The sequence below is a fragment of the Callithrix jacchus genome, chromosome 3 (genome assembly GCF_049354715.1).
Source record: "Callithrix jacchus isolate 240 chromosome 3, calJac240_pri, whole genome shotgun sequence".
In the NCBI taxonomy this organism is placed as follows: Eukaryota; Metazoa; Chordata; class Mammalia; order Primates; family Cebidae; genus Callithrix; species Callithrix jacchus.
Window position 1 is genome coordinate 154,588,826 of NC_133504.1, and position 15,772 is coordinate 154,604,597.

Genomic DNA, 15,772 nt, shown 5'->3' on the forward strand with positions numbered 1-15,772 from the left:
TTTGTTAATTCCTTACTCATACCTGGCTTTCTAGTTAGTCTGTGTATCTTTGCTTCCTGATCAATATTCATGATAATCAGATATTAGGCTGTTCATCATAATTTCACTTAGCAGGTCTCAAAATTATACTTACCAAATGTAACTGGACTTTGCCTTCAGAAAGTGCAGCAGCATAGTCAGAATGAAGGCTAATACTGGCTACTGTTCCCAAATACTCCATATCTTTCAATTTTTTCACAGCTGTAGCAATTTTTTAAAAACAACATATTAAAATATTGGTAAAACTATCTCATACACACTTGCAAATGTGTGCTTTTGCAAAAATATTCTGAACTTAAAATTTGATTTTAATCTGAGTTGCCATAGAAATTTGCCTTCGGACATTCCATATGGTTTACATGAAACAAAGTAATAGAAAATAAAATCACATGCAAAACAATTAAACCTTAAGTGGCAAGAATCTTAATAGTATTTCCTGTTTAACAGGTTAATTTTCAGGTTTGTTCTATTCCTGAGGGTTATCTGACCTAGAATTGGGTAAAGGTGATGGGGAGGAGGCAGGGGAAGAAAAATAAAACAAGGTTTCCCTCACATGCTAATAGCTATCATTCAAAGAATACAAGGGGGGAGGCTGAGGCGGGTGGGTCACGAGGTCAAGAGATCGAGACCATCCTGGTCAACATGGTGAAACCCCGTCTCTATTAAAAATACAAAAAATTAGCTGGGCATGGTGGCGCGTGCCTGTAATCCCAGCTACTCAGGAGGCTGAGGCAGGAGAATTGCTTGAACCCAGGAGGCGGAGGTTGCAGTGAGCCATTGCACTCCAGCCTGGGTAACAAGAGTGAAACTCCGTCTCAAAAAAAAAAAAAAAGAATAAAATGGGAGACAGAGCATTTATTAAATACCCACTAGGTTTAGGCGTGCTTAAAAAAGTCACTGTGCCAAGTGAGATCACACATTTTATTTCATTTAATCTTCCTCATGATCCATTAAAAGTAGAAGTATCCTCATTTTCCAGATGAGTAAGGCTCACAAGTGTAAAGGATGTGTCTATAGTCACTTAGCTAACAGAGGCGGAAGGGGAAATTAAATCCAGGGCCTCTCTAATTCTGAAACTCATACTCTACCCACTATGCTATGCTACCTTCACTGCAAAGGTAAAGAATAAAAACTTTCTAAAAATAATGCAAATTTTTAGAAGACTTACAAAACCATTTAAGCTGAGAATGAAATATGTGAATAAAAAAGAGTGAAAGACTTGGTCTTAAAAGAAACTTCCAGTACTTCCCAAATAAGAACAGAAATTATATGCTAGATAAGAATAAACAACTAGATTTAGACTTGCCATTCTCTCCAAGGACATAAAACCAAGCTCGATTATTCATGCCTACAGCCAGATGATAAAGACCTACTGCTACAAAGTTGGGTTCCACATCAACAGAAACTGTGATTGGTAGCTCCTAAAATATAGAAAATCGTAGTAAATCAACTGCTAAACTTAATTTAATTTTATTAGTTAAAGAAAAATAACACAATTTTCATACTCCTTCAACAGGGTTGGCTACGGTGACCTCAAGAAGGGAGGTGAGATATGCAATCCTTGTGCTGCAGGCATCCCCCAGTATAGGAAGCTTGGTCAGGAAAACATGAAGTGACCCCCTTTGGGTAGAGAGTGCTAGTAACTGGCCATCATCTGTCCAGGACAAGGTACCCAATCCTGAAATAATCGACAACATAAATGATTATTCAAAAACAATATACAGTTGTAGGCAGCAAACAAATATTTTCATTTAAACTACCAGAGGCATCAAAATTTTAAAATATTTACCTTACCAGTTTAAGTATTTTTATTTAGACTAGGAAATTTGCCATGGATTGGCATAAGAATATGAGCATTGGCTCATTCACTGTGGCTCAAAGGGAAAGTACAGTTACATGTCACTTAACAACAGGGATATGTTCTAAGAAATCTATGATTAGGTGATTCTGTTGTTGTGTGAACATCACAGAGTGTAGTTACACAAACCTAGACAAAATAGAGTACTACATACCTAGGCTGTATGGCATAGCCTATTATTGCTCCTACGCTATAAGCTTGTATGGCATGTACTGTACTGAATACTGTAGGCAACTGTAACACAGTGGTAAGTATTTGCACACTGAAATATATCTAAACACAGACAATGTTTAGATATAATATTGTAAGCCTGAGCAACAAACAAGACTCTATCGAAGGAAAGAAAGGAAGGAAGGAAGGGAGAAAGGGAGGTAAATATGGACCACTGCTGACTGAAACAACATTATGTGGGGCATGACTGTATGTAAGAATTTATACTTTACATTAGAATTAGGATAAAATTCACTATAAATCTCTGGATCAAAGCAGACATATCTTTCTAGTAAAGCAGAATGACAACATAATTAGTAAAATAAGGAGACTATTTTAGGAAACTCTAGTGAAGAGTCATAAAATTTATTCCTCCTATAAGGAATGCAAATCACACAATAACAAACACAGCCTTACTCTCTGTAACTGGAATAAAATGTCAATCTACTTCAGAAAAAGCAATACCTTTATTTTCCTCATCCAGGCTGAGTATAGCATACATGTCTTTTAAGTCAACCAAGTCTTGGATTTTAATGCTGAAAAACAAAAATAGATTAAAAAATAATTTTATATAAAACTGTTTTAGTCCACAAAAAATTATAAACCATGGAATAGGTACCTGGTCTCCAAAATGTGATGTACAGAATGATCTACTGGTTTATGGTAAGAAAATATTAGAATTTCTGTACTTCATTATATTTTATCTTTAAATTTTTCTGGGTTTTGTTGTTGTTGTTTGTTTGCTGCGTGAAGAGATGTGGGGGTAAGGTTGTACCTGGCTTAATCTCTGATCTATAGCTTCAGAAATAAGGAGCTTAAAATTGTCCTGAAGAAATCTGAGTACAAAAATATTTTCCTGAGTAGTATTAATTATTATAAGACGATACAGGCTTCTCTTTACAATGCGCTCCCCTTCTCCCCTGACCAGAGTTCTTTCATACAAAAGGAAATGAATTATAGTATAGAAAGAGCATTACATTTGGATCAGAAGGATCAAGTTGAAAGCTCTGAAAAATGTGGGCCTAATAGGAATAAGTGGATGCAAATGAAAGCTGTGTAGCACAATGTTGGAACCTAATAGTTGTAACATTTCTTTCCTTCTAATCTCCTTTTCTCCCTTCTCTTCCCTTCTAGTGTTTTCCTCTTATTTTTTCCCTCATTATTTTCATTGAATTGAACTTTTAAGTTTTTTAGATTCACATGTGGTTGTAGAGGCAATACAGAGATTTCAGGTCCCCCTTTCTCCCAATAGTAACATCTTGAAAAACCATAGTATAATATCACAATTAGGATACTGACATTGATACAAACCACAAATCTTATTCCGATGTCCCTGGTTTTACTTGTACTCGGTGTGTGTGTTTAGTAACTTTCTCACATGACATTCATGAGATTCACAACCACAGCCAGGATAGATAGTTCCATGACCACAAAGATCTCTTATGTTGCTTTTTTATAAACACTCACCTCCTTCCTTCTGACTCCAGCTCCATCTCTAACCTCTGGCAATCACTAATCTGTTCTTTGTTTCTATAATTCTATCATTTCAAGAACATTATATAAATGAAATCATACAGTATGCCACCTGTTGAGTTTTTTTTTTTTTCCATTCAGTGCAATCCTTTGGAAATTCAAGTTGCTGGGTACATCAATAGGTTGTTCCTTTTTATTGCTGAGCAGTGTTCTACGGCACGGATGAACCATTCATCCACTGAAGGACATCTAGATTGTTTCCAGTTTTTGGCTATTACAAATAAAGTTGCTATAAACATTCACATACAGGATTTTATCTGAATGCGGGTGCTCATTTCCCTGGAATAAATGGCCAGAAGTGTAACTGCTGGATCATATGGTAACTGCATGTTTAGTTTTTTAAGAAACTGCCAAACTGTTTTCCAGAGTAGCTGTACCATGATGCATTCCCACCAGCAACGTATGAGTAATCCAGTTGTTCCTCATCCTTACCCACATTTGGTGTTATCACTATTTTTCATTTTAGCCATTCTATCAGAGGGGTAGTAATAGGTAATTGTGGTTTTAGTTTGCATTTCCCTAATGGCTTATCATGTTGAACATCTTTTCATGTATTTGTTACTATTTGGTGAAATCCATGTCTTTTGCCTATTTTCTAATAGGGTTATTTGCTTTTATTACTTTTGGGTTTTTGCTTAATGGCAACTATATGGATAAATTTATTATTTTTGTGTTGCATAAATAAATTAATATGTAAATAGATAAATGATATTTAAACAACAATAGTATCAGGTTGGGTTGATAACATATACAGATGTCAAGCATATGACATACGGTTGGGTCTTGAGAGTCCTTTACATATTCTAGATACTAGTCCTTTGTTGGACATGTGGTTTAAAAATATTTTCTCATTTTGTACCTTATCTTTTGATCTTATTTATTTGCTTATTTATTTTCAGAGAAAGGGTTCCACCATGTTGGCCAGGCTGGCCTCGAACTCCTGACCTCAGGGATGTGCCTGCCTCGGCCTCCCAAAGTGCTGGGATTACAGATGTGAGATACTGTGTCTGGCCATCTTTTCATCTTCTTTAACAGTATTTCACAAAACAAAAGTTTAAAATTTTGATGAAATCTACTGTATCAACTTTTCCTTCTATAGATTGTACTTTTGGTTTCAAGTCCAAGTACTCTTTGCCTAACCCTAGATCCAAAAGATATCCTCCTACGTTTTAAATTTTATATTTAAGTTTGTGAGTGAATTTTTTTATTAAGGTGTGTGTGTGTGTGTGTGTTTGCTTAATTGTTTTTTTTTTTCCGTTTAATTTTTTATTAAGGTGTGAGGGCTTTTTGTTTTGTCTTAATTGCTCTAGTACCATTTGTTGAAAAGGGTATCTTGCTTTTATTGAATTATTTTTCACCTTTGTCAAAACCCATTGTGCATATTTGTGTGGGCTTATTTCTGTCTTCTCTATTCTGTTCCGTTGACTGATATGTCTTTTCCTTTGCCAATGATACAGTCTTGATGACTGTAGCTATACGAGTTTTTATATCGGGAAAAATGATTTCTCCCATTTTATTGTTCCTTTTTAAGATTGCTGTTGGCTATTTTAGGATCTGTGCTGACTACCTATCTATCTATCTTAGAATAAAGCATGTCTATGCCTACAAAAAACCATGCTGGGATTTTGATATAAATTTCATTAAACAACAGATAACTTGGAAGAACTGACATCTTCACTTTGTTGAGATCCCAAGGAATCTTATAGAAAATTATGGAGAAATCCCAAGGAATCTTACATAGAAAATCTTGGGATTTTCTACATAATGATCATGACATCTGCAAATAGAGATAGTTTTCCTTCTCCTTTATGAGTGCTGTGTATTTCTTTTTCTTGCCTATTGCAGTGGCCAGAACTTCTAATGCTAAGTTGAATAAGAGTAATGAGAGCAGATATCCTTGTCCCGTTCCTAATCTTAAGGGACAAGCCAAGATTGCACCATTGCACTCCAGCCTGGGTAACAAGAGCAAAACTCCGTCTCCATTAAGCACAATGTTAGCTGTAGGCTTTTTGTAGTAGTTGTTTTTTTTTTTTTGAGACAGGATGTCACTCTATTGCCCAGGCTGGAGTGAGTGGCACAATCACAGCTCACTGAAGCCTCAACCTCCCAAGCTCAAATGATTCCCCTGACCTCAGCCTCCCGAGTTGCTGGGACTACAGGCAACTTGTAGAGATGGGGTCTCGCCATGTTGCCCAGGCTGGTCTTGAACTCTTGGGCTCAATGATTCTCCTGCCTTGGCCTCCCAAAATGCTGGTATTACAGGTGTGAGCCACTGTGTCTGGCCTATATTTGTTCTTTATCAAACTGTAGTAATTACCTGCTATTCCTAACTTGCTGAGAGTTTTTATTTATTTATTTTTTTGAGACGGAGTTTCGCTCTTGTTACCCAGGCTGGAGTGCAATGGCGCGATCTTGGCTCACTGCAACCTCTGCCTCCTGGGTTCAGGCAATTCTCCTGCCTCAGCCTCCTGAGTAGCTGGGATTACAGGCACGCGCCACCATGCCCAGCTAATTTTTTGTATTTTTAGTAGAGACGGGGTTTCACCATGTTGACCAGGATGGTCTCGATCTCTTGACCTCGTGATCCACCCGCCTCGGCCTCCCAAAGTGCTGGGATTACAGGCTTGAGCCACCGTGCCCGGCCTTGCCGAGAGTTTTCATCATGAAGGTGTGCTGGAGAGACTTTGTGCAATGCTTTTTCTGTGTCAATTGATGTGATTATATGGTTTGTCTTTTTTAGCTTCTGATATAGTGATTACATCTTTTTTTCTTTCTTCTTCCTCTATCGCTCAGACTAGGATACTGTGGTGCAACTGCAGCTCACTGCAACCTCAAACTCCTGGGCTAAGCAATCCTCCCACCTTAGCTTCCTGAGTAGCAAGGAATACAGGCACATGCCACCATGCCTGGCTCTTTTGTTTTAGAGATGGGGTCTCGCTATATTGCCCAGGCTGGTCTCAAACTCCTAAACTCAGGTGATCCTCCTGGCTCAGCCTCCCAAAGTGTTGGGATTACAGGCATGTGTCACTGCGTCTGACCTGGATTACACTGATTTTTAAATATTGGGCCATTTGAAATGCTCAGTATCTGAAATAAATCACACTTGGTTATGAAGTATAATTTTTGCTAAATTTTGATGAGAATTTTTGTGCTCAAGTTTATGAGAGATATTGACCTATATTTTTCTGTTAATATACTGTCTTTGAAATGTGGGTGAAGTGGAGAAAGAAAGCAAAACACACTGCCATGTGTGTACCTATGCAACTGTCTTGCATGTTCTGCACATGTACCCCCAAACCTAAAATGCAATAAAAAATTATAAATAAATAAATAAATTAATTAATTAATAAAAAATATACTGTCTTTGTTTGGTCTTGGTATAAAGGTAATACAAGCCTTATAAAATAAGTTGAAGTGTTCTCTTCTCTGGAAGAGATTTTTTAAAAAATTGGTATTAATTCTTTCTCAAGTGTTTGGTAGAATTCTTCAATGAAACCATACAGGCCTGGAGATTTATTTTCTGGGAGCATTTAAATAACGAATTCCATTTCATTGTAGTTATAGGGCTATTCCAGATGATCTGTTTCACTTGGGTTGAGTTTTAGTAGTTTACAGTTTTCAAAGAATTGTCCAATTTCTTCTAGGTTGTCCAATTTTGAGTGTAAAATAGTTTGTAGTATTCCTTTATTATTCTCATAATGGCTTTCAGATCTGTAGAGATACTCCTGTTTCACTCTTGGTGATTTGTGTCTATTCTCTTTTTATTGTTGTCAGGCTTGTTAGAGGCTTATCAATTTTATTTTCTTCAAAGAACCAACTTCTTGTTTAATTGATTTTATTTTCCTACTTTTCATTTCACAATTTTCTTTTTATTATTTTCTTCCTTTTGCTTTATGTTTATTTTGCTCCTTTTTCCAGTTTCTTGAGGTAGAAACTTACAGTATTGATTTGAGGCCCTTTTTTCTCCTAATGTAAACATTTAGTGCTGTAAGTTTTCTCTAGTACTGCTTTAGCTGCTTCCCACACACTTCGATATGTTCTATTTTCATTTGCATTCAGTTCTATGTCTTTTTTAATTGCTTTGAGGCTCCAGTACCCACGAATTACTTAGAAATATGCTGTTTAATTTCCAAGTGTTTGGAGGTTTTCCTGCTGTTACTGACTTCTAGTTTGATTCCATTATGGTCAGAGAACATATTTTATATGATTCAACTTAAATTTGTTGAGGTTTGTTTTATAAGCCAGGGTAGTCTACTGTGGTGAATGCTCCAAAGGTACTTGAAAAAAATGTGCCTTTTGTTGCTGCTGGGTGCAGTGTTCTGTTAGGTTTAGTTGGTTTATAGTGTTGACCAAGTCTTTTATATCCTTCTTGATCTTCTGCCTAGTTGGCTCCATACCTTATAGATATCCCTCAGCATCCCAAGAACATTGGGTTCCAGGATCCCTCTGTGGATACCAAAAATCCCTGGGTGCTCAAGTTCATTATATAAATGACATTGTATCTGCATATAACCTATTCGCATCCTCCCATATACTTTAAGCACTCTTTAGATTGCTTACAATACCTAATACAAGGTAAATGCTATGCAAGTTCAAACATATCAATGTAAATGATAGCTAGAGTAGCTATCTTCTGATTAGCATTTATGTGGTCTTTTCCCATCCTTTTAAGTAGTTATATCATTATATTTGAAGTTAATTTCTTTTCTTTCTTTTTTTTTTTTTTGAGATGGAGCCTCACACTGTTGCCCAGGCTGGAGTGCAATGGCCCGGTCTCAGCTCACTCTCGGTTCAAGCAATTCTCCTGCCTCAGCCTCCTGAGTAGCTGGGATTATAGATGCCTGCCACCATGCCCAGCTAATTTTTGTATTTTTAGTCGAGATGGGGTTTCACCATCTGGTGAAAGACCAGGCCAGTCTGGTCTTGAACTACTGACCTTGTGATCCGCCTGCCTTGACCTCCCAAAGTGCTGGGATTATTACAGGCATAAGCCACCGTACCTGGCCTGAAGTGAATTTCTTACAAACAGCGTATTATAGGGTCATTAAAAATCAATTCTAGGCTGGGTGCAGTGGCTCAAGCCTGTAATCCCAGCACTTTGGGAGGCCAAGGCTGGTGGATCACTTGGGGTCAGAAGTTTGAAACCAGCTTGGCCAGCATGGTAAAACCCCATCTCTACTAAAAATACAAAAATTAGCCAGGCATGGTGGTGCACACCTGTAATCCCAGCTACTTGGGAGGCTGAGGTAGGAGAACCACTTGAACTTGGGAGGTGGAGGTTGCAGTGAGCTGAGATCATGCCACTGCACTCCAGCCTGAGCAACAGAATGAGACTTCATCTCAAAAACAAACAAATACTCTAATAATCTATGTCTAATAGGTTTGTTACTTATGTTTAATGTATTGACATGTTTGAGTTGAAGTCTACTGCTTTATTATTTGCTTTCCATCTGTTCCCTCTTTTATTCCTGTGTTTCTTTCTTTACTTTGTTTAGATCTGAACATTTTTTAGTATTCCATTTTAATTTATTTATTGTGCTTTTGTATATATCTTCAAACAGTTTTCTTAGATGTTGCTCTAGATTATAATATACATATTTACTTTTTCATAGTCTACTTAGAATCAGTATTTTACCATTTCACGTGGAATGTAGAAGTCTTACTGCATACAAAACCTTTTACCCTCTCTCCCCTTTATAGTATGGTTGTCTAATATAATGCATTCTCATGCATTAAACACCCTACTGAACAATATAATTTTTCTTTTAAACCGTCACATATACATTAAAGATATCAAAAGAAAAAAAGTCTATTATATTTACCCAGATATTTATCATTTCTGTTGCTCTTCCTTCATTCTTTAGTGTCCCAAACTTCCTTCTGTTCTCAGATCTCTTCTATCTGAAGAACTTCCTTCAGCAATTCTTTTTTTTTTTTTAACTTTTTTAGCAGAATAAATTTATAAGGTAAATTAGGGGGTGGGAGCCCTAGTGTCCTAGGCAGATTCAAACTGGTAATTACAGATGGCCTAATTATGTATTCACCACGGAGCCTTCTGGAACAGCAAAGGCTATAGGATGGCTCTTATTCTTCCTGAGAGGACTGTCTGCCCTGGAAGCTTCACAACCGGCCTTTAGGAGCTTGTGCTTCCAGCTCTGGGCCACGGTGGCAAAGCACCCTTGTCACCGGCACCTATGCCCTGATATCTGCAGAGAACTCCTGACCCCGGGCAGGGAGCCCCAATGTCCCCCAGTAGTCATGAGGTCAAATATTCTTCAGACCAGGAGCCCTGACTTGGATAAAATAAACGTCAAAAATTCAAGACAGGGTTTTGTTTTTTGTTTTGAGACAGAGTCTTGCTTAGTCACCCAGGCTGGGGTGCAGTGGCACGGTCTCGGCTCACCGCATTCTCCACTTCCTGGGTTCAAGCGTTTCTCCTGCTTCAGCCTCCCGAGTAGCTGGGATTACAGGCGCCCACTACCACACCTGGCTAAGGACAGGGTTTTTAAAATCTGGCTCTGCCCCATTTTCCCCCAATCCCCCGAGTTCTAGATGACCTCTGCAGCTGTGGTACCAGAACGATCGTTTCCCACCCTAACCCAGGATGACCTCATCTTAACTGATTACATTCGCAAAGACCCTGAGGCACATTCACAGCAACCGCACTTGAGGCCAGATCCCAAGCTGAGTTCTGATGAGATGCAGAAGCATAGGACACAGTTCCTGCCCCCAGGGAGCTCCCAGCCAAGCAGAAGAGAAGGCTGTGGAAATGATTGTTCTGGTACCACGGCAATTCCTTTAGAGAGCAAGACAGTCTCTTCATTTTCCTTCATCTAAGAATGTTTTTATTTCACTTTCATTACTGACATACATTTTAACCGGATAAAGAATTTCAGTTGACAATGCTTTTATTTCCCCGTCTAGCCTCAATGCTTTATGGTGAGAAAATCCACTGTCATTCAAAATGTTGCTCTCTGGCTGCTTTCAAGATTTTTTCTTTGTCTTTATTTTTCAACAGTTTGATTATGATGTAAATAGCCCCACAATTCTTCTGGTTTATTCTTTTGATAAACTTGCTGAGCTTCTACAGAGTGCAGGTTTATGTCTTTTGCCATAAAGTTTCCAGCCATTATTTTTGGGTTTCTGAAGACACAAATACTAGACCTTTTGTTATTGTCTAACAGGTTTCTGGGACAAATAATTTTTTTAAATTTTTTCCTTCCATGTTCAGATTGGATATTTTCTAATGATCTCTCTTCAAGTTCACGGACTCTATTATCTCCATTTGCTATTAAGTCCATTTATTTATTGCATTTTATAGTTCTAATATTTCCATTTTGCTCTTCTTTATTGGTTCTGTTTCTTTCCTGAGACTTTCTAGCTTTCCACTTGTTTCAAGAGTATTAGACCTTACCTCTTGGAGCTTTTCTATATCTGCTATCCGCATCATCTTGGCACCAGTGTTTTTATTGTTGTTTCCGAAGAGGGTTAAAATTTTCCTAATTCTTCATATGTCAAGTAATTTGGGTATCAAGTATCTAATCTAAATCCCATGGAGAAGGTTAATATTTTTGTTTCAGCAGGCTATCCACCTGGCTGGGTTCAGGCCACAAATTTCAAGGAGGCTTCTGTGGTTCATGGCTTCAATGTCAGTACCATTTGCAATGCCTTTGCAGTGGTACTCAGATATGTCCCTCTATGGTCCACTCAGTGGCTAGTACAAGATCTTGGCTATGATCTATGTCTTAGTTCGGTTCACAGGGTCTTTGTTATATGTTTAGGATAAGTCTATACATATGAGCTTAAGGGTGAACCCAGGAGTTCATAAATATCTTTATAGGGTTGCTTTCCTGAGTTCCTTCCTCTCTGTGATCAACCTGGTACTTTCTAGTTCCCTAGGGCTCCTCATTTTCATCCTCTATTAATGCTTGATCTCTATTCTATTCTACCACATAATTCCCACAAATGTACGAGTATTTGTGACCAAGGGAGGACAGAGAGAAAAACAGGCAATAGGGATTTGCCCTATCTTCTTGAAACCACAGCCTCTAACTGGAGAGGTTATCCTCCATCAGAGTTTTAGGTGCCTGTGGGTCCTTGGTGCCACTGTTCTTGCTGCCACTGCCATGGGGAGACCGCTTGGTGGCTAGAGCATTAGATAACAAAGAACAAAAACAGAAAAAGAAAACCAGGGGATTTCCCCAACTGCCTTTGAGCATTGTAAGTTCTCTTTCCCGGAACTTAAGCCAGAATTAGAGAGCTTCCTTAAAGCTCTCTCTGTGCTCTGGTGCCTACTTCTAGGTTTCTGACTTCCTTGAGTCCTGGCTGTGAGAGAGCAGAGGACAAATGGGAGACTCACTGCTGGTTAGTTGGCACTTCAAATGCTGTCTTCTTTTCCAATCTGCCTGCTACTATTTACTTTTCAGGGTCCTTAAATAGCTGCTCCATACATTCTGTCCAGGTTTTATAGCTGTATTCAGTGGGAGACATGGAGTGGAGTATGTTTCCTCCATTTACCCAGAACCGTCTATTTGAAAGATCGATTTTCAACTATACTTTGTTTTATACTTTTGCCCTGAATATTAAGAGCAGGAGTAAAGTAGGCTTAGACATTTAAATTGTAAACATGATTGGCAGATTCATATTAGCTCCCAAAGTATGGCTGATTCACTTGAGTATTCACTATATAAACTTTCCTAGAAAGATGTGAAAATGACTTACCAGTTATCTCCACATGTAGCAACTTTGTTAAGAGTCTGTGATACTGCAATACTGGTTAGATTATCTTTATGGTTATGAGCCTGAAATAACTCTTGACCAATCTCTCCAGTATGAGTAGAAATAACCACAAAATGTCCACGTGAAAAACCAATCATGATGCGGCCATCACCATACCTACAGCAACAAAGGCAACAGCATTGTAAACGAGGAGACTGACAGTGCAACATGGTAAATTAGCAAGTGCCTTAAAATTAAGGAATTATAGAATGTAATTTATCAAGGGCCTATAATGTGTCAGACAGTATGCTAGGTAGTTCTGCATACTAAATCACAGACCATAATTCAGAAAATGTTATGTATATAATTGAATGTTACAGACAAAAACTGAATATAATTAGTAAGGGAAAACCTATAGATGTCCTTCTGTAATGAGCTTTTTGTACATACCAGTTAGAGCAGACATACCAATTATAGCACACAATGTTGCCAAAATGCTGCTGAAATTCAAGATCAGCTGGATTATCTGGTTCATTCAGATTAAAAAGAAACAAAGTTTTCTTGCCAAGTACCACACTTATCTGCCAAAAAGATTAGGAGATCGTGAAATGAGTTACTTTTTCATGAAAATACCAATAAGCAAATCCAACAGCTGAACCCAATTTGTGAAAACAATAAGCCCAACTTAGATGTGCTAAATGCTATAACTAGTACGATAATATGACTGACTAAAACAATGTACTTACTAATACATAATCTGGTAAGCATCCTTGGTTTTACACATCTTCAGTATACCTTTTCAAGTATACTAAAATGCCTTTGTGGAGTGACCTTTTAAACTTTCTATACCCTTCACTAGAGTACTGCATAATACAGGAGTGTAAGTCTGACAGTTCCACTACAAATGAATTCATACTTAGATTATAAAGACTCTTCATTCTGTTCTGCTTTTCAGCCATCTGGGATTACAGGTACACACTCCTGTGGATAATTCAGCTCAGCCTTTTTTTTTTTTTTTTTTTTTGAGATGGAGTCTTGCTCTGTTGCCCAGGCTGGAGTGCAGTGGTGCAATCTCGGCTCACTGCAACCTCTGCCTCCTGGGTTCAAGCGATTCTCCTGCCTCAGTCTCCTGAGTAGCTGGGACTACAGGCATGCATCGCCATGCCCAGCTAATTTTTTCTATTTTTAGTACAGACAGGGTTTCACCATGCTGGCCAGACTGGTCTCGAACTCCTGACCTTGTGGTCCACCTGCCTTGGCTTCCCAAAGTGCAGGGATTACAGGTGTGAGCCACCGTGCCCAGCCCCCAACTTGGCTTTTTATATCATCACTGGTTCCATCACCTGTAGGTTAGCGTTAGCTAAACTAGTGTCTCTCTGCTACTCATGCAAGTAAATTCTTAAATATAATTCCCAGTGGAGGATGTAATTATGCTGGGGAGAAAAAAGAGTATATTACTTATTTGGGCTCATGAGTGATATAAATCCTTGATTATAAGATGCTCTCAATTGTAAGTCACTATCAATTTAATAATCTGTTTTTAGGAAATAAACAGCTACTACTTCATTAAATATACTCATATTGATTGTGAAAATCATCTGGATTTCAGAATGTTAAGATGTGGCAGGAAAAATTCATCTAAGTATTAACCAAAAACTACAACTTCAAGAGCTCTGCTAACCAAATCTCATAGAGTAAAAATATAAAAAATAATATACAAATCAGTAGTTCTGTTCTGCAAAGTACCCCTACTGTTTTTGCTACTGCAAGAATGAAAAGAACAATACCAACTGTAACAGAAAGCTGTCCTCATTTGCTGTAATACCAGGTAGCCAATAGCAACAACAACTTTTAGGACTAAAAGACACAGCTCTATCATGGTTTAAAATACAGTCAATGGACATAATTTATTCATCACTATTTCAGTCATCCAAGAAAAGGAAATTATATATTCCACAAAATTACCCAAATGATTTGGGCATGGATTTGATTAGAATTCTTACCATGCTTTCAGCAGCAGAGGTTCGGTCATCTGTCTTCATCAAGGAAAACTGCATGTTGCTAGGCTCTGATCTTACTTGTGTCTACAGGAGTAAAAATATCATCACTATGAATGAACCCAATATTTAAATTCATTCCGAATATTAATAGAACAGGTAATTGGTTTTCATTCCTGACTAATGTTGGACTAAGAACCTGAAAATCCTACTGCCACAAATATCTAGAAACTCTCAATAAAACAGAAAATATATCTTATTAAATAACAAATAAGCTTGAAAGAAGAAAAGGGAAATTTACAGGGACCATCAGCGAAGATCGAACTAAAACCAGAGTCTGTGCAGAAACTGATGCTGCAGCCACCCAGAGCAGCTAGTAATGGGAGACAATAAGGAAACCCATTTGGTTGGCCTGAGTGTTGAGTCAGACAAAAAAAGTTCATGTCAATAATTTAATTAAAGAACGGGCACGGTGGCTCATATCTGTAATCCCAGTGCTTTGGAAGGCTGAGGTGGGAGGATTGCTTGAGCCCAGGAGTTTGAGGCTGCAGTGAGCTATGATCAGGCCACTGCACTCAGGAGTGAGACCCTGTCTCACAAAAAAAAAGAAAAGGAAAGAAAAAAAGATTTAACTAAAGACCTCTCCTCCTATCTGCATTATAGTCTGAGGTTCAAATGTGTATGTTGGGTGGTTTGGGAGCTCCCAAGACAATAAATTAACATAAAATATGGAAGGACCCAGGCTCATATTATCCCTGCAGTTTTGGAAAAAACTAACCCAGAACCTCCACCAAGAGTTTTAAAAAATTTCCACACATAAACCCTGCTAAAGATGAGCTCATACTTCAAAATTACAAAACTCAAAAAGAAACAATACATCAAGAGAAGGAGTTAGCAGATCTAAAAATAAATATAATTATCAGAGAGAGAGAGATAAATTATAAAATAAGTATTTTAAAAATGACTAAAGCTGTAAAAGGACTCCCAAATATGAGAAAAGAGCTTTTTTAAGTTCAGGCAGTTTTTTTTTAAGTGCATATATACTTTTGCATTATAGGAGGTGTATATGAAGGGTAGAGTCCTAGAAATGGTATTGTTAAGTCAAAAGGTAAGTACAGATGTAGTTTTATTAGATATTTTCAAATTTTCCTGCAGAAAGTACATATTAATTTTATACTATTTTATACTATTATACTAGTTTCACCAACAGAGTATGTTGTCATATTTTATATAGTTTTGCCACCCTGACAGGTGAAAAATGGTATTTCAGTGTGGCTTTACTTTGTAGTTATTTAATTGTAAGTGAGTCTGATATTTTTTCATATATATGAGAGCCTTTTTTTTTTTTTTTTTTTGAGATGGAATCTTGCTCTGTCACCAGGCTGGAGTGCAGTGGCCGGATCTTGGCTCACCGCAA

The 15,772-nt window shown here is 37.8% G+C and overlaps 1 protein-coding gene across 5 annotated transcripts in view; it reads right to left on the reverse strand.

The window, feature by feature from the left end:
- WDR19 (WD repeat domain 19) overlaps nucleotides 1–15,772 on the reverse strand; it is a 109,502-nt gene that overhangs the window by 74,679 nt on the left and 19,051 nt on the right. For all 5 annotated transcript variants that reach the window (XR_013533140.1, XM_078367377.1, XM_078367375.1 and 2 more), the window contains 7 exons: nucleotides 14,362–14,442; nucleotides 12,827–12,939; nucleotides 12,362–12,535; nucleotides 2,573–2,643; nucleotides 1,545–1,717; nucleotides 1,346–1,460; nucleotides 134–240 (listed from right to left, as the gene is read on the reverse strand). Coding sequence is in view for 4 of the 5 variants with exons in the window: in XM_078367375.1 (XP_078223501.1) it covers nucleotides 134–240; nucleotides 1,346–1,460; nucleotides 1,545–1,717; nucleotides 2,573–2,643; nucleotides 12,362–12,535; nucleotides 12,827–12,939; nucleotides 14,362–14,442 (834 nt within the window). In the remaining variant the exon portion in view is untranslated. The remainder of the gene's footprint in view (nucleotides 1–133; nucleotides 241–1,345; nucleotides 1,461–1,544; nucleotides 1,718–2,572; nucleotides 2,644–12,361; nucleotides 12,536–12,826; nucleotides 12,940–14,361; nucleotides 14,443–15,772) is intronic.